The sequence below is a fragment of the Panthera onca genome, chromosome F2 (assembly GCF_046562875.1).
Source record: "Panthera onca isolate mPanOnc1 chromosome F2, mPanOnc1 haplotype 2, whole genome shotgun sequence".
Taxonomy (NCBI): domain Eukaryota; kingdom Metazoa; phylum Chordata; class Mammalia; order Carnivora; family Felidae; genus Panthera; species Panthera onca.
Window position 1 is genome coordinate 41,408,980 of NC_138356.1, and position 25,157 is coordinate 41,434,136.

General features: G+C 35.8%; 1 protein-coding gene across 3 annotated transcripts in view; it reads right to left on the reverse strand.

Moving 5' to 3' along the window:
* The window catches only part of VIRMA (vir like m6A methyltransferase associated), a 58,578-nt gene that overhangs the window by 18,516 nt on the left and 14,905 nt on the right, over nt 1–25,157 (reverse strand). For all 3 annotated transcript variants that reach the window (XM_060610923.2, XM_060610924.2, XM_060610922.2), the window contains exons 4-16: nt 24,909–24,957; nt 22,966–23,134; nt 20,939–21,061; nt 20,106–20,378; nt 15,212–16,352; nt 11,998–12,489; nt 10,806–10,960; nt 8,470–8,552; nt 6,367–6,460; nt 5,685–6,229; nt 4,923–5,158; nt 4,173–4,425; nt 1,845–2,062 (exon numbers count right to left, since the gene is read on the reverse strand). In XM_060610923.2, the coding sequence (XP_060466906.1) occupies nt 1,845–2,062; nt 4,173–4,425; nt 4,923–5,158; nt 5,685–6,229; nt 6,367–6,460; nt 8,470–8,552; nt 10,806–10,960; nt 11,998–12,489; nt 15,212–16,352; nt 20,106–20,378; nt 20,939–21,061; nt 22,966–23,134; nt 24,909–24,957 (3,831 nt within the window). The remainder of the gene's footprint in view (nt 1–1,844; nt 2,063–4,172; nt 4,426–4,922; nt 5,159–5,684; nt 6,230–6,366; nt 6,461–8,469; nt 8,553–10,805; nt 10,961–11,997; nt 12,490–15,211; nt 16,353–20,105; nt 20,379–20,938; nt 21,062–22,965; nt 23,135–24,908; nt 24,958–25,157) is intronic.

A 25,157-nucleotide genomic window follows, 5' to 3' on the forward strand; every position in this document is an offset into this window, starting at 1 on the left:
ATAATAGGAAACCACTGGAAACATTTCAGCAGAACAACAAATGTATCTGTTTTAAGTTTTTTTTTTTTTTTTTTTAACGTTTATTTTTGAGACAGAGAGAGACAGAGCATGAATGGGGGAGGGGCAGAGAGAGAGGGAGACACAGAAGGAAGCAGCCTCCAGGCTCTGAGCCATCAGCCCAGAGCCTGACGTGGGGCTCGAACTCACGGACTGTGAGATTGTGACCTGAGCTGAAGTCGGACTCTTAACCGACTGAGCCACCCAGGCGCCCCTGTTTTAAGTTTAAAAAATCAGTCTGAATGCTCAGAAAATAGATTTTAGGGGGACAACAGTGGAAGCAAGAAGTAGACTGGAGGCTACTGAAATGAGTCATGCACGAAATGACAGTGAACTGGACAAGGGTGGTAACTACAGAGTGGACAAAAGTGATCAAATTAGGGATAAATTTTGGAGGTATAATCCACTGGACTTACTGATAGGTTGCACGTAGGAAGTAAGGAAAAGAGAGAAATCAAGATCTTGGTGTTTTGTGTGGACAGTTAACGTGATAACACTTACTGGGATGAACAAGACAGAAACATGTTTGAGAGCAAGAATTTCAAGAGCTCTCCTTTAAATCTGTTCAGTTTGAGATGTCCAATAGAAAGTCAAGCAAAGACATCAAATAAATGGATGGGTTATTTGGAGCTTAGAAGAAAAATTAGAGCTAAAGAGAGAAAATGGAATAGGTTAAGACAACTTAGGAAAAGATTACCAATAGAAAAAAGACCAGAAACAGGAATCCAGCAAAATTAAACATATCACACATAATACTATGAGAGCTTAGGAATGGAGGAATCAAGCAAAGTTTTTTGGCTTTCCTGGAGATGGAGAGTAGAAGATGAGCTTTAAGGATATAGAGTAAAAAATACCCAGGCAATAGGAAAAGGGGCATTCCAGAGTAAAATGTAAAGATTATGGTGAGAGACTAAGAAGGCGGGGTAGGAGGAAATGGAAAACTTGGATTTTCAGCAGGTGCCGCCAACTGAAAGAGAATATAAAAGAGGAGACAGGTTTTTCAGGAGAAGGAAGTGGAGAAGGTAGGAGCCAGCACCAAAGAGCATTTGGAACGCAAGTTTTCAACCAATGTTACAAGAATTAACGAGAAGCACAAACATGTTTCCTTCTCCTTTCTGTCTCATAATCCTACAAACTTCTACAAATTTCCAAGCAAATCTACATAACATCCAGCTACCTTCCTAGAGAAGAAAAAGATGAGGGCATGGACAGAGAGACTGAAGCAGAAATTACACTTGAGGTTTACATCATCTCAAATTAATTTTATCTCAGCCACTTCTCTACAGAATAAAAAACACAGAATCAGCACAGAGTATCACAGCACCATCACAGCACCATCACTTCTGTTTGTTTGTTTGTTGTTTAAGTAGGCTCCACACCAATGTGGGGCTTGAACTCACAACCCTGAGAAAAAGAGCTGCATGCTCTACTGACTCAGCCAGTCACACACCCTACACCAACCATCACTTTTAAAGGACTACAGGTAAATGTATCAACAAAACAAAAACAGTGTGAATTAATACCCCTGGAACAGTAAGATTCCCTTCTTAAATACTGTAAGATGTCCACATTAATTTGTCTATCTATTCAATTTATATTTTAATGCTGAAGATTGGATTACTAGCACACTTCACTACTAAAAAATCCTTTCCATAAATACAAATTTCTCCACATGAAAGAAATCATATCTTCAGCCTTCTACAACAGCAATGAATTAACTAATTTGGGGAGGGATGACAGAGTGAAAAGTTAAATCCAAGAATATATTAAATTAGATAAAGCATTACCTTTTTAAATGAAATAATCCATAATCATGCTCTGCAAGAAACATCATTGTTCTGACACATGTCAGTAGACAGCTATAACTGCTCTCAGAGTTAGCTAGCATAGCCAGTAGACAGTCACAGATTGAGGCCATCAATTCTTTGTTTGGTAGAGAATTGGAGAGCTGCTCCAGTTCAGAAATAGAACCTTCAGAAGAGTTTGGCAAAATAAGCGCAATGTCCTGTGAGGGTGGAGAGGAGTAGGGAAAAATTTTTCTTTCATTATTATCACAATCGATTAACATTTTTATTTCAGAAACACACAGCAACTAATACTTAGTAATTATCTCATCAAAACATTGTCACCTTCCCACACCAAATATAAATTCAAACACATTAAGAACAATGGCGTCATTTTGCTCTTCTATAAAAGGTAATTCAAGGATATACACTTAAAGAAACAAAGACAAATATTTTACTTTACAATATTTTTACTTTAAAAGAGTATCTCTTTTTAAGCTTGCACTTATTTATTTGTTTGATTGTTTGTCTGGCTCTATGCCCAACGTGGGGCTTGAACTCATGATCCCAAGATCAAGATTTGCATACTCTACTGAATGAGCCAGCCAAGTGCTCCTACACATTTTTCCTTCTGTACTGCACTGAGTGTAGTTTCTATCTTCAAGTGGTTACATTCTTTTGGTACTAAAAGATTTTAAATCATGTGTTATTGATTCATTTGAATATCTTTTTAATTTATAAAGAACTCATTCAATGAAATAAATTTTTAAATGTTTATTTAGTTTGAGAGAGAGAGAGAATGCATGTGCGGGAGAGGGGCAGAGATAGAGAGAAGGATAGAGAATCCCAAGCAGGCTCTGACTGAGCCACCTAGGTGCCCCCAGTGAAATTAATTTTAATGAACATATTGGAATTTAAAACATCACAAAAAGAAATGGATAGAGCAAATAAACATTTTAAGCACTGTCTTTCAACTAAATATTTTCCTCTAGTTTTTATATACTTTTAAAATTCAAGTTTTTCAGCACTAAGCAAGTTTAACCAACAATAACTAAAAACTCTCACCACTCTTTTTATAGAAGTAAATAAAGTAGATTTTACAGAAACATTTTTAGGGATGTCTCATTGCCTTTAATCACTTCAACATACTGTAAACTAGTATTCAACATGGGTTACAAAGAATGAGGTTTACGTGATCAGGGCAGCTATGGTGCTATGGTGTCATTCAGATTAGTCATAAAACCTGACCTGGGTTATATAACAAACACCAGTCAAATGGACACTTTAGGGTATAAGGACTTAAAATATCCTCTCTGCCAGGTCCAAAACTATATTCTACCAGGTCCTCTTTTTGTGAGAACAAGTCACACCAAAAATGCTCCTTCTTAGGTGTTAAATGTAACCAAACTGGATTTTTGTCAGCTGAATAAAGATAATCTTCCAACATGGGATCCTATTAAAAATATTCTGCCTGGGGGCACCTGGGTGGCTCAGCTGATTAAGAATCCAACTCTTGATTTTGGCTCAGGTCACAATCTCAGAGTTCGTGAGATCAAGCTCCCCGTCAGACTGCACTAACAGTATAGAGCTTTGCTTGGGAGTCTTTCTCTCCCTCTCTCTCTCTGCCCCTCACCCTGCTTGTGCACACGTGTGCACTGTCTCTCTAAGTAAATAAATAAATATTAAAAAATATACATTCTGCCTGAAAAAAATCACATCTGATTAGACAGGAGCATTATGATAAGCTAAGTACCATTAGGTATAGAAATCTTAAAAAATCTCAATCACAATGAGATTTAAAAGTTAAAACAATTTTCATTAACTCATGGAATTATAAACTGGAAGTCAATAATACACAAAGGTAGAAATACTACTACTTTTGGTCAACATCTGTAAGGAGAGTAGTCGGAAACACACTAAAACTGTAGTAGCCTATGATACCTTCAAAAGTTGTCCTAACAAAAAAACACATGGTATTAATTCAACCAATCACAAAGCTATAAATTTCAAGAATGAATCTGTGTATAAGTGGAATGAAAATGAACATGCTGGACATAACCAACCCCAACGAATATAGTGGCACATAAAGTAACTATCCAATGATGCAATCTCATAAAGAGCTCTTCAGAGAAACCTGTGAAGTACAAACCCAAAGAAAGCTATGAAGCACCAAACCATTTTATTATTGGTTCACTGGTCAAACAAGATCTCCCCGAACAACAGTAGGAATAATAAAACAGATGAGATCTCTGTGTTCACAGACAAGATTTATATCAAGGGAAGCTTTGGAACCATATACAAAAAATGAATTTATAAAATAACTATAAATACCTGATCACAGAGAGACTGCAAAATGGATGTGATATATTCAACACATTGTTGGCGAATAACACTGTCTCCAGGAGACCGCACCAAAGCTAACAGATCCTGGAATATCTCTGCATATCTTTCATCACCTTTAATAGTTCCATTAATTAGATGCAAAATAGCTAATTTACAAGCTTTGTGTGAAGCCAGAGCATCAAGAAGAGCAAGCAACCTGGTGGTTTGGCTAGTGTACTGTTTTTCTTTATCTTCTGAAGTGCTGAAATAAAATCAATACATTTAGTAAACAAAATTCTTAACTTTAAGGCATTATTTAACTAATATTTATTTTCCAACACATATCATCTTACACAAATCTTGTATAAAATATTTCAATCCTTGGATATTATGACTTCTTTGGAATTTTACAATTATTATAAAATTTTATAAATTCAGATTTCAATATATATTTTTTTAAATCAGAGTACTTTATAGTTCACCTTTTAAACACCCAAAATCAAGACCTTCAAGGTATCTTGCATGTGAAATAAAGTTTTCCAATTAAAAACAATCTACATATATTCATATACATACACAAATGTGTATGTATACCTGTGTATATGTGTACACACACATATATATATATATACATATATATATGTATATATACACACACACACACATATATTATCTGAGCATTCTAAACCCTGGTTTCCACATTCTAAGTGAAAAAAAATGTATGTGTCAAAAATAACTTGAGGAAAAAATGTTTAATACCTTTGCAAGTCTTCTACAATCAAATCCAACACAGTTCTCATAATCAGAAGTGCAGTTGGTGAGGCAAGATCACACAATTGAACACAAATACGCCGTAACATATGTTGAATGGGCTGGCAGGTTGTGCCAGAGAAAGAGCGAACTATTTCTTGGAGCAACTTTGCTTGAACATGAAGGTGCATGCTCCACAATTTTCGGGTGTTGAGTGCCACTGATATATCATGTGGCTCAATAACCTGTTAAAAAAGTATATTGTGTGTGTACGTAGATTTTCTTTAATATTTATTTATAGTCACAAAAATTGTTCAGGAAGAACTGTTACGAAAAGAACACATGCTTAAAACATTTTTCTATTATACAATTAAACATTTGCTTGAATTCAATTCATCTAGAAAATCTTATTGTTCTCAGGTTAGCAGTCAGTAGAACAGAGTCCATTGGTGAACCAACCTAGTTAATGGCAAATTCTAACACATGATAAAGGGGAAAAAAAGGATTTAAAAATAACAAAAGTACAAGTATACATAACAGCATAATAAAATTCACATTAACAAAAATTTATTAAAATGTTGCCCCCCATATTTCTTTAATGACCAACTTGCTTCAGTTTTATCTCACCCTCATCCGGTTACTTTATGTCTTTTTTAGGGGAAGGGGATGAGGGTTGTGGGTTTGTTTTGTTTTTTTTTTAACAAAATCACTGGCTTTTTTTAAAGCGTTACTGCAGTCATTTATAAGATGCATGTTATATGGAAGTGATACCTGAGTTGTTTGCATGGGCAATGGTAGAGGCAGCAGCTCTGAAAGTAGTATGAGTCCAGAAAAAAATCCTTCAGGAACCTTCAAGATTGAAGAAAGAACTTCTTTTAACATTAAAGACCAAGTATTATTGGCCAGTGTCTCTTCTGAGATTGTGAGTTTTTCATTAACTCCTTGTGTAAAAGTCAGTAAGATATCAATGATATCATTTTGAATTTTCTGTTCATCACTATCCAAACGACCTGAGAGAGGGATAGAGCACAGGAGCATGTGTAAAGTCACAAGTGCTGAAGGAACACGCATGTCCTTAAACTCAAAGGATCCACCTCTCAGGAGTTCCGTTAACATAGTTTTAAGAAGAGTGAGTGTGCAGCGAGCCATTGAAATAGTAGTAACTCTGTGAAGGGTAGTCCCCATGTTGACATGGAGCCTCCAGGGCTGAGTCAGAATACTGTTCAATTTTTGTAGAACCCGAATAAAGGTGTCCATTCCTTCAGCAGAAAAAAGCTGAATAACGGCAAGATTCCATTTCAGGTCTTTCTGTTGACCTTTATATAGGATAAGGGGAAAAAAAACTAATTACTTATATGTTAATAATCAGTTAAGATTTTTTAATATTTTATTTAATAAATGACATTTATACTAGGCCTTAAGAATAGTTTTTAATGTATAATAGCCATATTACCTTCAACAGGAGGTGGTGGACACGCGACATTACAGAGAACACGCAAGGCAGTGGTAAGGCCAACTCCTTCTGGGGTCATCAAATTATCGATATTCTTTAAAAATAAAAATGAACAGAAAGTTTAATTCTTGGTGCTTTGATACAAATTGAGAAAAAATTCCCAAGAAAGCATTAGTTAAAAATACATCTCATAGTAAGTACTTACACTTTAAGTATCTTAATTAAATGTAAAACATGAATAATGCTTATGAAGTTTATAAAAGTTATTTTATAAAATGAATAATTACAAAGTGCAAGTAGATTAAAAAGTGCTGATTAAAAACAAAGGTAACATACAAAACTGAATGAGACTCCTTGTATTAAGAATTTAAAATAGTTCTTTATCATATAGTCTTTCTAAATACCCTCCCTCCCAAAAATGAAGCAATAACTGATTTTACAGAGCCTTGTGGGCACTAAACCTCTTTTAAAACTGAGGAAGCAACAAGGAAAGTTTTAGCACTATATATCATACACTTAAATATAGATACCTAGTTGTGATGGTCAGTTAGGACATGGTTAAAGGAAAAAGAAATACAGTTGCCTATGTCCTTAGCACCTGCCCATGCCATGTTTCCTGACAATAGTTATGTCTGTTTTTGTAGTTTCTACAGAGAAGCACAGATGGTTTGAAAATCCTCAGAAAAAATAACATTTAAAAATGTTACTCTTTCAGCTTCTAAACCTCAGAGGAGGAACTTAAAAATTAGAAAATTCCTTTCCCTTATACATTTTTCACCTTACATCTTTTCCTCTGATTTCTTCCTTGCTGCCTTTCCATGATAATTCCACAAACTACATAAGGCAGCATGGAGCCACCAAGGGAAGTTTCAGTCTCAGATGAACTGCTTTTGGTATATCTTGGAATAAGAGTCATTCATTATTAAGTATAATTAACGAATAAGGATTTACAGAAAAGTCAAAATTCCTTTAATTATAGCACATAATTTAAATTTCTAGAACTAAATTTCTTACTGGTTAAAATCTTGTACCCAAGTATCTGATGTTTACTGGATGTTTCCTTATATATTTTCCTGACCACACACAAGTACCCCGAATACATGACAACTTAAATTTACAGACCAAAAATGATCATATTTCTGCCAAATAAAAGACTGAATATAATGAGAAGCTCTAGACGTCATACAAAGCATAGAGTGAGGAACACAGAAGAATATGATGGCACCAAAGGAGATTAAAGTACTCTTAGGAAAGATGGAGTAAAAGGAGAAGATAAGGGAGACAAGTCAGTAAAGAAAAATCTAAAGCAGAGAAACCCAGATTAGAAAGAAATACATGTATGTTATTTTAATAACACATTTCAACTCCAAGACCAAGATGTTTTACACACACACATACACAAAAATACACAGAGTTTACCTGTTAAATGAAAGAGGAGATAATTCAAGGTTCATTCTTTTAGCTTAAACTTTTTATGCATCTATGACCACCTTTAGCCCTTCTTCCTATGTTACACTAACTTCTAAAACTGACAATACAACAATCTTAGTGAATTTTTAATTACTAATTACTTGAATTGTATATGAATTTTTCAAATGTACTATTATGAGTTTTATGATTTTCAACTTTCATGAATATTTTACTTATAGATGTGACCATCCCAAATTAACAAATTTATAACTAGTCCCCATTGTGCTTATCTGGAATTGACTCTTGTCAATTTTTGCCTAAAAATTTTGAAGGAAGTTCTTTTTTCACTAAAGTTTAACTTAAACAATTATATGTTAAATTACTTAACTTTAAAACACTGTTGTAAATATCATCAAAATGGCAGTGATATTACTCCAATTTGAGAAAAAAAATATGAAAGAATCTGGTAGTGGAAAGTAGTACAGTACACAGGGTTGTCTGCATGTGTATTCCCATATACACACCGTCACATACCCATCTACATATATGTATGAATCTGCACCCATAAAGTCTAGTAAATCAATCAAGTATACTTAACAATTACTGCATTATCTACATAAATGATTTAAAGTAACACTACTATACACTACCATGCAGTTCCATAAAATCAAGGTACTTTTAGGTTTTACTTACCTGTTTAACGTATTCAATTAGGTTTGGGATGCAGTTAATTTCAAATCTAAGGTTTTTCAGAGGTTCAAGCCACTTGCCAAGTTCTTAAAAACAAAGAGGTCATTTATAATATAATATTTTAAAATAAAAGCCTTTATAACAAAGGAAGTAAAGGTATTCTTTTCCAAAGAACATTGTCAGATTCATACTGATTTCAATAATCTAAACTTCATACAGGGATGAGCTCATGTCTAATTTTTTTAAAAAAGTTTTAACATGAAATGTAAATGGACTACTACACTGGTTTAGAAGTAAGAAGTGACCATTCTTAGTTACTTGGTTTCTGAAAACTTAAGTGTTTACATGCTTAAACAGGACCATCAACTTACAACATTAAAAAGATTTATAAAAGACTTTTTATAAACTAACATAATAAAATAGTGTTTATTCACTTAATGCTACTGCTGCCTCCCACACCCCCCAAAAAGCATGCACAAAATATATTAATTTCCAACAGGATCAACCCTGTTGGGGGAGTGGTAGACATTTGCTGAGTGTCTTTTCTCTTAACATGAATTTTAAATTTTATCAATTTCCTTATTTGTCTTTATAAAATTAAAAATAATCACTATCATCCCAAAATAATAACACACTTTGCTTATAAACAATTATAAGTGAAATATACCATCTACCACAAATGAATTTAAAACTCTTCTAGAAAAAAAATGAACAAACAAAAAAAGAAAAAACAGATCCATAAATATAGAGAAGAAACTGGTGGGTTGCCAGAGAGGATGGGGGTGGAAGGATGAGCAAAATGAGTGAAGTGGAGTGGGAGGTAAAGGCTTCCAGTTATGGTATGAATAAATCACAGGGATGAAATATACAGTGTAGGAAATATAGTCAGTGGTATTATAATAGCACTGTATGGTAACAGATGATAGATACACTTGCAGTGAGCATCGCATAACCTTATAGAGTTGTGGAATCGCTATGTTGTACAATTAAAACTAATGTAACATTGTGTGTCAATTATACTTAAAAAAACTGAGTGGAATAATGTAGAAAAAAACCCTCTCCTAGAAGCTACGCTATAATACCTATACTTTATCACCAAAAATGTTTTAAGAAAAACATTCTAATGTAAAAAGTGATATGCCAGTTCCAGACACTTTGTAGGAAAAACTAAAGGAAACAAAATAGTCATGTCTCTCCTTGGTTCTACACACTCCTCCATGAGGATTACAACCATGCACATGAGTATTTTTCCTATGTGTTTTTAAATTAACTCTTTCAATATATACAGAATATACTGTCCCAATGAAAAATATAAGGAATAATAAAACATATATGTGTACCCATCACCCAGAATAAGTAGTAAAGCATTAATAATACCTTTGAAGATGTTGTGTGACCTCCTTTTATATAGGCACACTACAGGGAAAAAACCTATTTCCTAGACGGGAAGCTGAATTTACTACCCAACTTTTACTGGTAGTACCACACATAAAATTTAAGATTAAAAAGAAAAAAGGCCACATGCTATTTATAGCATTTACTCAATGTTTTCAAATTTTCTATTTGGTAAGGTCAGAAAGCCAAAAATCAAAGCAAAATAATAAAAAACTGTGATTAAATACCTTTGATTTTTCAGGACTGCCCATATAAGCTTTGCCATAAACTTCACTCAACATACATTTAAATATTTTAGAAAATAATGCTCGGGGTGCCTGGGTGGCTCAGTCGGTTAAGCATCTGACTCTTGATTTTGGCTCAGGTCATGATCTCGCTGTTTGCGGGTTTGAACCCTGCACTGGGCTCTGCACTGACAGTGCGGAGCCTGCTTGGGATTCTTTCTCTGCCCCACCCCTGCTCATGTTCTCTGTCTCTCAAAATAAATAAATAAACTTTAAAAAAAATTATTAAAAAAAGAAAAGAATGTTCATATTCACTATCTTTCACTGTTAAAGATAGCACAATGTGTTAATGACAAATAGATTTCTAAGTTGTACTTAGAATAGTGTTATACTTAGAGATATATATAGAAAAACACACACATATGCAAACTATACACAAAACTCAACTTTTGAATTCACCTTTAAGCTACTTCTTCCATTTTGATTAGTAACTTCAACCAACCACCAATTACCATGATTTTCCAGGAAAAGGTACTTGCAACAACTTCCTAAAAATTTTTTTAAGAACACCATATAAAACACTTTCATATAGGGTACCCTGAGGCAATAACAGCGTATTACTATGTATATTATCAAAACATGATAAAGTACTAATTACAGATATTCAAAGACTTTTCCCTTCACATATCATAAATGCTTAAACAACTTCAAGTACCATACCTTGTAATTTAGCATTATTTTCATCTGCTTTACAAAGCTTCAAGAGAGATGCTGCATGCTGTTCTAGCATTTGGACATCACTGGAAGACTGAACCACCACCAAAATAAGTATGCATGCATAATTATAAGCTACTGACTTCTTAGACTTGGAATCACTGAAACAAAATAAGGTTTTAAAGTTTTTGGTATGAAAACAATTCTTCCAGGAACAATTTTAAACACTTTTTTTTTTCTATTTGGTTTTAAAGAGACCAGGGAATTTTACAATGAAACATAACTAACTTCCTGAAGACATGAAATCAGATTTTAACATTCACCTCCAATTCACCTGAAAGCACTACTTAAAAGTATATAAACAAAGAACATGTATCACAATAGAAAGTGAAATTCTATTAAGAAATAAGATTGGAAGAACAATGAAATATTAACAATAAAAGATCCAGAAGTCTACTTCAATGGTCTCCTTTAAAACGTTTGTCCACTCCAGATAAGTAGGAACAATCAATCTACTGCCATCATCACTCAGTCTTCTACTGTGAAACTGCTGAGGTAGAGCTAGGCATGGAAGCCAATGGTGTTTGCCTTTCATAGCCCACCCCCCCCCCCCCCCCCCCCCCGCCAAAAGACCTATCACTCAAGGAGTCATAGCAAGACCCTGTTGTGAGGCCAGCTACCTGGATGTCACTGCTCTGTATGACATGAGCCAGGAAGAGCATGTTTACCTCCTCAGACACTAAAATCCTCTGCCCTCCAGGGCAGCTCTTGAAAACTAGTATCATTCTAAAATCCCCCACATCCATTTAGTCAAAGTACTTCTGAAACCAGAGCACCACAGTGTAAAGGTGAGGGAAAATTCAAGACAGCAAGATAGTCCTCATTACTCTGCAAGTATATATTTTGGTGCCTTAGGATTACTCTACACACAAATTAGCAAGGGTACTACAGTTGCAGTCTTGTCAACACCAAGGGGAAAGTGGAAGAAGCTGCAAAAAGATCCATTTCGTTGCTTTATAGCCATCTTGTATTTTAGAGATTTCTGTCATACCAATCCTTAATTAACAAATTATGTATTATGTCAAAAAATAATTACAGTTTTTACTTTCAAATGCAACACCTACTTTTAAGAAACTAGCCCTTTACTGACACAGTGTTCCTGAATAATAAAAAATTTAACAAGTAAAAAGAAAATTACCCTAAGGCTTCTTTGGAATAGTACTCCATTAGAGTAATAAGACTTTGGAGATTTTTCTCAAGACTGAAAACATGACCAACAGCTGATCTTCCCACAGGGTTAAAAGTAATCAAATAAAGATTGTGAAGGGTTCCCAAGAGATCTGAATGGTCAGTTTCTTCACTGGCTGTGCAACGCTGAAAATGGCTGAAGAGCTCTGTAATACACTGCAATGTCTGTGTTGAGTCCTGTAGCCACAAGGCAAACGCATCATCAATGACACCATCAGACTGAAGACCCTCCTCTTCATCTTGATCATAAAGGTGACACAGAGCTCGGATCAACAAATTTGTTGCTTCATATTCCGACATAAAAAAAAGAAGACCCTTTTGTGACTGTGCAAGAAACTTTAAAACATCTTTTGTGGCTTGCAGCACACCAGGGTGGGCACTTGTTACTGGAATTGACAGAAGCAAGGTAACTAACTCCAAGAAGTGATGACTATGAAGATACCTGTAGAAAAATTAATTGATACGTGTGAAGTCAGTGCAAAACATTCTTCATTTACTCAATATTCGTTAGATAGGAGAGAGGTAAAAAAGTTAATGGCCACAATCTTTACCCTCAGCAATATACTACTTTAAGAACATAATGCAAGCAGCAAGTCTTCTCTCCACTGGGTCAAATAAAAGTGAAATTGCGTGAGGCTTTTTTCTAGCTAACATTCAATGGACGTTCAACAAATAACTGTGGACAAGTTTTCTCTTTCCAGAATCAACCTTGACTTTAAATTCTGGATGTTCTTTCCAGGCCATTTGTCAAATATTTCTTTTTCACCATGGTCTTCCTCTACTCATGGTATATACCAGTGTATCTGAATTAAGTGTATCTAGGAAAAATATAATACATGTACTACAAAAAATATGTAGTTTATTCAGATTTACTATAGGTAGTATATCTGAATTAGTACTTTCTACTAGAGTAAATAAATTAAAATTATCAATGTTTAGTATTTGAATAGTTAATACTATCATATAGCACTTTTATCAAATCCAAGAACCATTTTTTAGCATACATACTTTTAGTAGAAAAAAGCATGAACTTACCCAAAATAGACACAAATGCTACTGCGTTGTCCTAAAAATACTGTGCTCCATGTATTTATCCATTTCCCTCCCTCCAACCCCTGGCAATCGCTGATCTGTTTACTGTCTCCACATAGTTTTGCCTTTTTCAGAATGTCATGTATTTGGAATCATACAGTATACAATTGCTTCCTCATATTACTCCTTTAACGCAGGCTTCTACTTCAGGATAACAAACACCCCCCAGTAACTTCTTGACTACAAAAGCAAACAGAATCCTCAAGAAGATAAAATCCCAGAACCACTATACTCTAAGAGCATCTTTTAACTACTTTGTGGAGTGTTCAGAAACCGTTAATACTGCAGGCCTCAGACTGCTTACTCTTAGAAATGCCTTCTTGTGCTCGCTTCGGCAGCACATATACTAGAAATGCCTTCTTTGAGGCTGGTCCTTGGCTGGCATCTGGGAACCCGGATTTGAGGAGGGGGAGGGTTGCATCCCCCAATTGGTAAGAATGCTCACTTTGCCTAAAATGTTCACGCAAACAACATGGTTTACAGGGAACACCTGCTTTCTTTCTGGAAGGAAAGCATTACTTCAAACTAATCTCTCCAAAATGCAATTATTTCTCCTTTCAAAATTCATTGCCCCTCCTAATTTACCAGGTTCTATCAATAAAATCCCAGTTCTAGTAGGTACCCTAGCTAGAAACCTCAAAACACCTTTGGCTCCTTCTCACTTTCTCTTAGCTATTAGGTCCAGTCACCAAGTCCTAGTAACTGCTCTTTCAAAACCCTCTTGCTATTAGCACAATATTTGTCTTTCCATTCCCTGTAAGTGCTACTATATTTGGTAAGTACTTAAAGTACAATCTAGACTGGCTCATCTACTTCCTTAACTCCAATTTCTTTTCCATTGCAATATATCTTAACAACATAAGATCTTAGAATGCTATTTTGATCAGATCAGATCTACTACTCTGAAACAGTGAAGAGTTTCCCACATTCTAAAAAAAATCCAAATTCCTTAGCACAGCATTCAAGGCCCTATATTTCAAGTCTGATATCTAAATGTACCTTCTCCAGTTACAGAGGAGAAAACAATACTTAATAAGCCTTGAATTATTGGTTTCCCCTCAGTAACTAAGAGCATCACTCCCTTCCTTAAAGTCACTACCCTCAGGTATCCTCAGTGCATGACTTCACCTCCTTTCTTATTAAAACTAAAGGGGTCAGTGTGAAGTGTCTTTGCTCTTTTACTGTCTCCATGTTATAAATGTATCTATATTTGTACACATAAGATTTCCTTTCTCCTGTTCAAAGCCAAACCTCTACACTTGTACTCTTGACCTCATCTCTTACCAGACCTTGCTCTAGCATTATCATCTTTTATTACCGTAAGAACTCAAACTAAGGCAAGATCTAATAGTTTCAGCGAAAAACAGGAATGGGTATGTACAGATTTTAGAATGGTTAAGCATCTCATTTTCTGTTAATGCAGTATGCCCTAAATCAAATGAAAAATTAATCACCGAAATAAGGAATAACAATTAAAATGCCATTTTCTCGTTAGCTACAAAATTATTTACAAGCAAAATGCCAAAAAATAAATTATCAAAAATTAAAACAAAATTTAAAAATCTACTGTGGGTGCTGATCCTAATAATGTCAAAACTCTATCAACAAAAAGAGTTAGATAGGGGCACCTGGCTGGTTCAATCTGTGAGCATTTAACCAGGTCTGTAAAATTAAGTTAGTAAAATGTAACTTTAACTTGCAATGTATTAAAATGATAAAGTACAAAGAGGTTCACACAGAAAAGTTCTCTCCTTCCTGGGCCATCTTCTTGTACCACCTTCCCAGAAGCAACTCTACAGTTTCTCATTTATTCTTGCTCATAGACATGCTTATGTAAGCACTGTTGTTAACTATCACTATCTTTAACTTAAATGACTATTACTAGTTTAAGTACTAATAAAATGCAGCTCTCCCACCGTAGCATACTTCTCAGTTTCACCACTCTTTTGAAATAGAGTATTCTTACACAGATATGCACTGCCTACAGACAGATTTGAAAAACCAAAATCAATCACACAAAATTGCCTGTAGTGATTTGTGAAACGTATTTTCCCAAACTGAAAATGTCTTACCTAAAGAGAACAGGGTATGGGTCATCCCTTTCTGGAGGTCCAGTAATACGTGCCATCGTTGGGAAAGACTTAACAGGAGGCTGGATCATTGTATGAGGTGCAGTTTCCATTAAATGGAAAACTTCTTCCAGGAGGTTAATAAGCTTTTCTATTTCCCCTTCACTTATATTTGAGGATTCCAAAAGATCCATGTCCATTGAAGCCTCTACCTCATTTTCATATTCTGGGTTTGTTCTCTCAAGTCCTGCATCTGTGTCATGATCAGGTTCACCGTGGTTAGGAACAGATGAAGTCTTCTCTGCTAAATGGTCACCAAGTCTTTTAATCTCTGACAAGATTTCATAGAAATGGCACTTCTGAAGAATAGCGGAACCAGCAGTGACAACTCTCACAGTCTGATCTAAAAGTATGAGCTCCAAAAGTTTTTGATAGCCACTTTTTTCATTCTGCCTACCTCTTAAAAAAGCTTCCATTCCTTCTGTCATACTAATGACACTGTCCAAAGCTTTAAAAGCATTTAACTTAAGAGAAGATGACACATGATCAGCAAACAGGAGCTCAAATAATCCATTGATTACTCCTGCTTGTAGCAGTCCCATGACTCCTTGAGCCCCACATTCTGCTAGTGAGGACACTAATTTGGTCCCAGCTTTGAGTTGTCGGACATTTAAGGCAATGGGTTGGCGAAGAGCTACTTGTAAATTTAAAGCTTGCATGGTCCAGTCTACCAACTGGTCAAGAGAGTCTTGTTTTGTGTTTTTCAACTGCAAATAACTTAATCCTTTTATTATTAAACTTGGAATTTCTTCTAAAGCTGTTACCCACTTTGCACCTCTATCTTCCCGATACAAATCTAACAGTTCAGTTAACTTCACTGAGGCTTCTACTGCCCCTGAATTTTCTTTATCTGGACCTTGATCCTTCATCCTACTGATTTCAATTTCAAAAGTAGTCTTGTATGGACAGCTGAAGTATAAGAGTGGTACAAGTTCCCTATCATATGGATCATATGTCATAGGAGGAACTGAAGCTAAGTCTTCAGCAGTGTATTCAACATCAAAGTTTGGATACTTAAATGTTTCACGTTCCAAGTCAGCAATTCCATCTTCATCACTGGAAATTTGTTCATAACCATCATCCCCTGAAAATCAGTTTGAATATTTAAATATTACTGTTGTTTAATGCAAAAAAATCTAGTTAATCAAAAAAATACTTTATTTAGTACTATGGCAAAAAATTAGAATGATTTCTTCAATAAAATTAACTCCTGATCCAACATCTTATCAACAATTACCAACATTTTATAATTTCTAGTAGAATAATTAATAAGAAACTTCATAAGCAAAGTCTTCTATCTGTTCAACTTTACAACTGACTCTTCTATGGATATCTTCTCTTCACAGAAATAAAATTAGAAATGTCTTGGGGTGCCTGGGTGGCTCAGTGGGTTAAGCGACAGACTCTTGGTTTTGGTTCAGGTCGTATCTCACAGTTCATGAGTTCAAGCCCCACGCTGGGTTCCGCACTGACAAGTGCAGAGTCTGCTTGGGATTTTTGCTCTCTCCCTCTCTCTGCCCTTCTCCACCTTGTGCATGAGTTCATGCTCTCTCTCTCTCTCTCTCTCTCTCTCTCTCTCTCAAATAAATAAATTTTTAAAAATGTCTTAAAGGAATAAAAAACACCTCTCTCAAAAAGGAAGAGGTTAACCTTGCCCTCTTTTAAAAAAAAAATTTTTTTTTTAATGTTTTTATTTATTTTTGAAGGAGAGAGAGAGAGACAGAGCATGAGCGGGAGAGGAGCAGAGAAAGAGAGAGGGAGACACAGAATTCGAAGCAAGCTCTAGGCTTTAAGCTGTCAGCACAGAGCCCGATGTGGGGCTCGAACTCACAAACTGTGGGATCATGACCTGAGCCGAAGCCGGATGCTCAACCAACTAAGCCACCCAGGCGCCCCAACCTTGCCCTCTTAAGAGTATTTTTAAGATGGGGGAAAAACTGACAGGCAAAGATTATTAAATTTAACTGTAACACCATAATCACAAAGCTAAACCAAATTTTTCAGTGAAAGCATTTTAAGTTCTTTTTTAACATTAATTTCATATTCCCCAATTTTTTTTTAGATTTTAGTTAACATACAGTGCAATATTGGTTTCAGGAGAATTCAGTGATTCATACACTATCCAGTGCTCATCACAACAAGTGCCCTCCTTAGTACCCCCAACACCCACCTGGCCCATCTCCCACTCACCTCCCTCTGCCAACCCACGCTTTGTTCTCTTATCATTAAGAGTCTCTTATGCAGGGTGCCTGGGTGGCTCAGTTGGTTGAACAACCGACTTCAGCTCATGTCATGATGTCACAGTTCATGGGTTCAAGCCCCCTATCAGGCTCACAGCTGACAGCACAGAGCCCATTTCAGATCCCCTCTCTCTGCCCCTCCCCCACCCATCTGCATGCATGCATGCACTTTCTCTCTCAAAAATAAACTTAAAAAAAGAAAATAGAGTCTCTTATGGTTTGTTTCCCTCTTTTCTTTCTCTTTTTTCCTCCCCTTCCCATTTATTCATCTGTTTTGTTTCTTAAATTCCACATATGAGTGAAATCATAAGGTATTTGTCTTTCTCTGATTGACTTATTTCGCTTAGCATGATACATTCTAGCTCCATCCATGTCGTTGTAAATGGCAAGATTTCGGTTTTTTTGTTTATTTTTGAGAAAGAGACAGAGCACGGGCAAATGAGGGGCAGAGAAAGGGAGATACAGAATCTGAAGCAGGCTCCAGGCTCTGAGCTGTCAGCACAGATCCCAACTCGGGGCTCCAAATCAAGAACCACGAGATCATGACCTGAGCCAAAGTGGGACGCTCAACACACTGAGCCACCCAGGCGCCCCCAGATTTCATTCTTTTTGATGGTTGAGTATCATATTCCTGAATTTTTATTTCTCTTCATTTACCTGCCACACAGACCTGTATTTTTTAAATTTTTCAAAAAAGTTATTTATTTATTCTTGACAGAGAGAGAGAGAGAGAGAGAGAGCGCACATGCACGTGTGTGCAGGGGAGGGGCAGAAAGAGAAAGAAAGAGAGAGAGAGAGAGAGAGAATCCTAAGCAAGCTCTGCACTGTCAGCACAGAGCCAGACTAAGCCACCCAGGCACCCCTCCTAGGTCTGTATTTTATTTTTAAAGAAAATTTATTCACTTAAAATGCTCAGTTGGACCAAAACAAAGCTTTCTTATCATTATACATGTGCAACTTTTTCCTGTATTTCAAATAAAACAAGGTTAGAGACAAAACTTGGTTTTACTTTTTAACACTGCTATTGCCTGGTTGTGGGAAAACTGAAATAATTGCCTACATAAGAAAAGGAAATGTTTCTAGAGTATTCTTCCAGCATCAGCCATCTGTAGACATCCTTTTGTTCAAAACAAGTTTGCTTTAGCCATATATACTCATCATTATTTGAAAAGATAAGGGCCTACAGAGGCCCGACTCTGGGATAAACCAGATATCTTCTATTAAAAACCAAAATAACCAGCCTCTTTCTCTCACCTTCTCTACAAAAATGATTAAGAAAACAGCCTGCCTGAAATCTAACTACTATTTGCCAAATACAATAAACATAAAAAATATTATTTGCTAATCTGGGAATGGGGGAAGATACAAAAGTATCACTCAATAACCTAATTATTTGTATTCTGTAAAAGGGCACCTGTGATACCAAAATGACCCTCATTCTCATGGAGAATAATCCTCACCCTATTTTAGAAAAAAACAAGGCAGTTTATGTTATTTTACATAAATGCTTTAACATTACATGCCGTTTCTTAGACAACTTAAGAGTCAATTAGCTTGAGTCGCTCTCACTTTTTGCTTTCAAAGGAAAAATAAAGCCTAATGAAAGGACTACATCATGCTGTCATACATCCCTGTATAGTTGAGATTTTTTTCCCCCTGAATTACTAAAAATGTAGCATTTGCTAAAGTATCTAGGTGGCAGGCATCTTTAGGAATTCCACCCAGCTTACACCATTCCTTTCTGAAAACAGCCTACCAAATCTCTACTCATGTATTTCCTACATGATCTTGCTTCCTGGCCAAAGCTGATGGTACCAAGGGACAAATGATATTGGAGCAAGCCAAACAATCTCCCAGAAAAATGCAAACAAGACGGAGATAGCACAGGTAGTGTAGGCTGGTTGGTTAAAAAGAGATTAAACCTGGGGTGCCTGGGTGGCTCAGTCAGTTAAGTGCCAACTCTTTTTTTCTTTTTTTTAGTGTTTATTTATTTTTGAGAGATAGAGAGACAGAGCGTGAACAGGGAACGGGCAGAGAGACAGGGAGACACAGAATCTGAAGCAGGCTCCAGGCTCTGAGCTGTCAGCACAGAGCCCGACACGAGGCTCGAACTCACAAACCGTGAGATCGTGACCTGAGCCAAAGTCGGACCCTTTACTGACTGAGCCACCCAGGTGCCCCAAGCACCCGACTCTTGATTTCAGCACAGTTCTGGGTTTGAGCCCCGTGTCAGGCTCTGCACTAGCAGTATAGAGCCTGCTTGGGATTCTCTCTCTCCCCTCTCTCTCTGCCCCTCCCCTGCTCTCTCTCTCTCTCTCTCTCTCAAAATAAATAAACTTAAAAACAAAAAAAGGAGATTAAACCTGTGGGGTGGGCAGAGAAACAACAGATGGCTGACAGAAAATAAAGCAGAAACATAAAGCAAACAAAAAATGGAAATCCCCGTTCTAGTCAAGTCTTGAGGTGCAGCTAGAGTCTATCCCTTGAGTTTCTTGAAAGTCATTTATCTTTGCTATGAATTCTCTTGGATTGCTGAGAGCTACAGCAAGTCAGTTCCTAGTACTTAAAACCAAAACGTCCTAACAAACATAACCTACCTTCACCTTCTTCATCCTCTTCACCTTCTTCCTCTTCATCTTCCTCTTCCTCCTCGGGGATACTGTCTACTGTATGGCGATCATCCTCATCCTCATCCTCTTCTTCCTCTACGTCCACATCATCTTCATCATCTTCTCCTTCTTCTTGCTGTTCCTCTTCTACTTCTCCTTCATCAGAATATTGCCCTTCTTGGGGAACAGAATTCCGATCAGGAGAAATGGGTTCAAAGTAATCTTCTCTGTGAGAAGCATCCTCTTCCTTATCACCAGATACTGAAAAATTGAGATTTAAGGCACAGATTATTTTAATGGTTTAAATAACATAAGGCAGCATACTGGATACTGCAACTAGTTAATGACATTTTGGATGATTTAGCTCATAAATACCATTTAAAAAAAAAGTGGTTAAACTACTTGCTTTTAAAAATATTAAGAGTATATGTTGCACAATTTTACACAGTAAGAATTAATAAAGTATACTATTTTATGTTCTAACACCGCAAACTAATCCTTTTCTTTATAGCTATTAAGTACACAGGTTGTTTACTTCTTCCAATACATACTGCTTATTTTTAACTGGTATTCTTCTGTATACACCACTACAGTAAATTATTTTCAAAGCAATGCCGGTACAGCTTCAAATGAATTAACTGATTTTTTTTTTTTTTTAAACAAGTTCATTTGCCAAAAGAAAACACAAGGAAATATCACATAGGATAAAGTGTGAGGGGCATTCATCAAGATTTGATTAACGATATCTAATTTTTCCTTTAATCAAAAAGCACTATAACATTAATCAAGGGATGAAAAACTAGCACTGATTTTGTTCACACCTGGCAAAGGTATGGGATCATCCTCATCATCATCAGGTGGAGGTGGTCCTGGAGGAGTTCTTGGTCCCCTAGGTTGTGGTCTTGGAGGGCTTCCATTAAACTGATCTTCTTTCTCCCCATCAGCTTTTTTATTAAAGACAGAAAAAGAACTTTCAAATTATTAAAGTGAAATGAATGCATGACAAAAATGCTGTTATCAGCTGAGTCTTTCATCTTCAGAATTTATTGTTAAACTTTTCCTTCCTAACAGCTAACAAATTTTACAAATTAATTTATATTACAAACATTAGAATTTCTGACTTCCCACATACCAAAATATACTCTTGGGCATTATCCCAGAGAAATGAAGACTTATCTTCCTCAGGAAGATGTACACAAATGTTCATAACAGCTTTATTTGCAAAAGTCAAAAACTGGAAAACATCTAAGTGTCCTTCAATGATTGGATAAATAAACTATGATATATCCATACTATGTAATACTACTGAGCAATAAAAAAGAATGAACTATTGATACACACAACAGTGGATGAACTTCAAAGAAATTATGCTGATTGGAAAAAGGCCATCTCAAAAAGATACCTACTACAGGATTCCATTTATGCAATACTCATGAAATAATATAATTACAGAAATGGAGAACAGATTGGTGGTTGCCAAAGGTTTGAGATGGGTAGAACGGGTGTAGTTATTAAAAAATAACACCAGGCAATCTTGTGATGGTACAATCAAGTATTTTGATTGTAGTAGTGGTTATGAAAGGCTATACATGAATAAAACTGCATACAACTACACACACATACAGGCACACACACAAAGTGTACATATGACTGGTGAAATCTGAATGAAGCTCTACAGATTGTACCAATGCCAATTTTGTTTTGATATTGTTCTACAGTTGTAAAAGATGTTAACAGTGAGGGAGCCTGGGGAAAGAGTGCACAGGACTTCCTCATACATTTCTTTGCAACCTCTTATGGATCTATAATTATTTCAAAATTAAAAATTAAAAACACATACATCCATATAAATAAATGGATGAGCACAAATGCCAATTTTAAAACAATTCAGTAAATTAAACAAAAATTTTGAGTAGCCACTATATACACTAGGCACTGTGATAAAACTAGAAACACAAAATATAAGTAAAATATACTCTCAGCCCACAAGGAGCTCAGAGTCTGGTAAAAAAGACAAATGAGCACAGAAAACTAAAGGATTAAAAGAAAAAGTGAAAGATTAACCGCACTTAATAGGTAAGATTTAAGAAAAGACATGAAAATATGGTGTGTGACCATCAAAGACAAAGAGCTCACACGACGCTATTAGATGATGTTTAAGAGAAGGTCATTTTATTTACTCATAAAATGCTCATTGTAAAGCAAAAGATTTTTCCTAGTGACCTCAATTATAACTTGAAAATGTATTCCTGAATCTCCATATTTCAACAGCTTACAGTAATAATACTGGAATAAGGAGATGAGACCCTCTGAAAGAGGAGTCCAACTACCTGCCTTATAGAAGGAGAGTCACTAAAGTTTAATGGAATTCTTATTTTTCTTGTCTCCACTTAATGAGCAAAAGGTTCTCAAAAATGGGGGGGGGGGGGGGAGAATCTGCATTTAGACATCTAACCAAATCTGAAATGCACTCCTGAAAAAAAATACCATTAACATGAGTATTCTAACCATATATACCAAACTTACTGCCTATTCCTCAATTCCTTTGGAGATAATTTTGATATTAAACCATGAATAAACACTGGAATACATTTCACTTACATATTAAAAAAAAAAACCCCTCAGGTCAATTAAAAAAGTATCTAGGAAACTAGAGGAAGAAAATGTAACCACTTCAACATAAAAATAAACTCTTTTATAGGAAAGAATTGTGAGACTGACAAAGATATCTTCTCAAGTTTTAAGGAAGTTTCAAAAGCTCTTCAAAGTTTCAAAGAGCTACTTCGATTACCTTTTCCTATTATAATGAACATAGTGTCACTGACAAAGACAAATTTAAAATTCTCACCATGTTTTGGATTCCTTTTCAAACTTGGCTGTGGCTGGGGAGGAGGTGGAGGTGGAGGTGGAGGTGGTGGAGAGTCTCTGTCATGACTTATCACTCTATCCACTGATCCATATATTGCCAGTGTCAGACAATTATACCAGCCTCTTAGCACCAAACCATCAGTATTCACCTAATTTGTTGGGGGAAAATATCTTCCAGGTTAATCTTTTAATATGCCAAAAGTAAACTGATATCAAATTACTCTATGGTTAAACTAAAGTCTTTAAAAGTATGCTGAAAGTGCAAAGGTCAATATTGATGGAAATACATCCAGAGGCATAGCTTTTATATGGCTCTCCAGAATTGTCATACCTAAATTTGTCTCAAGACTACATCTCTCCTGTCTGATACTTTACATCAACTCTGTTCAAAATGCATAACCAGATTCCCAGTCAAGAGAAGGGAAATGAGAATGAAATTAAGTGAGAGTTACTGCCAATTAATAAATTAAACTCCAATAGTTATAGAGGTCATGGAGGTGCACAAAAGCACAAATTATGCCCAGTCTCAAGAATTCTAATCCGTAAAATTGTACAGCATTCTTTTTATATGCCCAACTCATACATGCAAGTATACTTAATGTGCCCATGTTGTACTTAAAAAGTAAGGGTAACCAGAAGCATTAAACAAATTGTTTTTGCAAAGAAACTTTCTCCTAAAAAGATCAAAGACTTTATCAATGCAATTAAACCTCAATATTTTCTTATAAAGTAAAAAAAAAACTTTTTTTCAATGCTTATCTACATTAATTGCCATATTTCCACAATACTATGAGAGGTAGCCAGAATGAGTACAAATATATAAGAAAATCAGAGTGTCAGTAGAAGAACCTGAACCAGAAACCAAAGCCCCTGACTTCTGAGTTCTTTCCATTCTACCATGTTGAGTAAAGATAAAGTAAGAAGTAGTAATGGGGCCCATTCTGGAGGCACGATAAGGAAGAATGAAATTATTATTCTCCTTGCGAACTCTAGCAAACTCCAGTAAAGGGAAACTGGGGACCAAAAGAACGGCTCAAAGACTATGCCCAGGAATTGACAGATTCTAAACAGAAGCCCCACTGGAAGACAAATAAAGAGATCAGGAAGATAACTTAATCTAAACAGCAAATAGAGGATTAAATACCCACCTCCCCACCAAGAAAAAACAAACGGCCTAAGTAAGTAGCCCCATACTAGGACAGTTTTTTTTGCATTTCAGATCACCCATGATTTAGCTTTTCTAGATGCTTATAGAATGGCATTTGTTAGGGGCGCCTGGGTAGCTCAGTCGGTTAAGCAGCCGACTTCGGCTCAGGTCATGATCTCACGGTCCGTGAGTTCAAGCCCCACGTCGGGCTCTGTGCTGACAGCTCAGAGCCTGGAGCCTGTTTCAGATTCTGTATCTCCCTCTCTCTGATCCTCCCCCGTTCATGCTCTGTCTCTCTCTGTCTCAAAAATAAATAAACGTTAAAAAAATTTTTTAAAAATAAAAATAAATTTAAAAAAAAGAATGGCATTTGTTATATCAAGAAAAAAGACATACTTTTGATACGAAAGGAATATAAAATACATTTGTTAAGAAACCTAAGGCACAGTGGTGTCTAGTAACAATTTACTTTCCTGTCATCTTCTGAACTTGCTCACCTAAATGAAAGAAGGGCAAGCACAAATGCTGGCCTCTTCCTGACTCACACTAAAATTAGAGGAAGAAAGAGCTTTATAGGTAGACAGTGACATTAGAATGTCTTTGCTCCATTTTAAAATAGCTTCTGGATGCAAGAGGAATCAGACAAGAAATGTTATCCTGCAGCACTAGAACCAAATAGGCCGATATTCTGCATCACTGGTTTATGTAGATCAAAACTCTCAATGAAAGTGAAAACAAACAGTAGTAACAAGATGAAAACTGACTTCTGCAATTACCTTTGAGTTGGGTCTAAAGATGATAGAAGTATTCTCATCATATTCCAGGCTGCCAAAAGAGTAGGAATAAATATATAGGCTCAAACACTGAACATCATTATTCATGAAGAAGTCTTTCTCAATTTATATGTTTTAATAAAACCAAATACTAGATTATTGTTTTAATAAACCACTAAGTTTAGTTTTAATTTACTTCCCCCAAAATGTTATCAAGTATAAAACAAACTCCCCAGAGATTCTGATTTAATT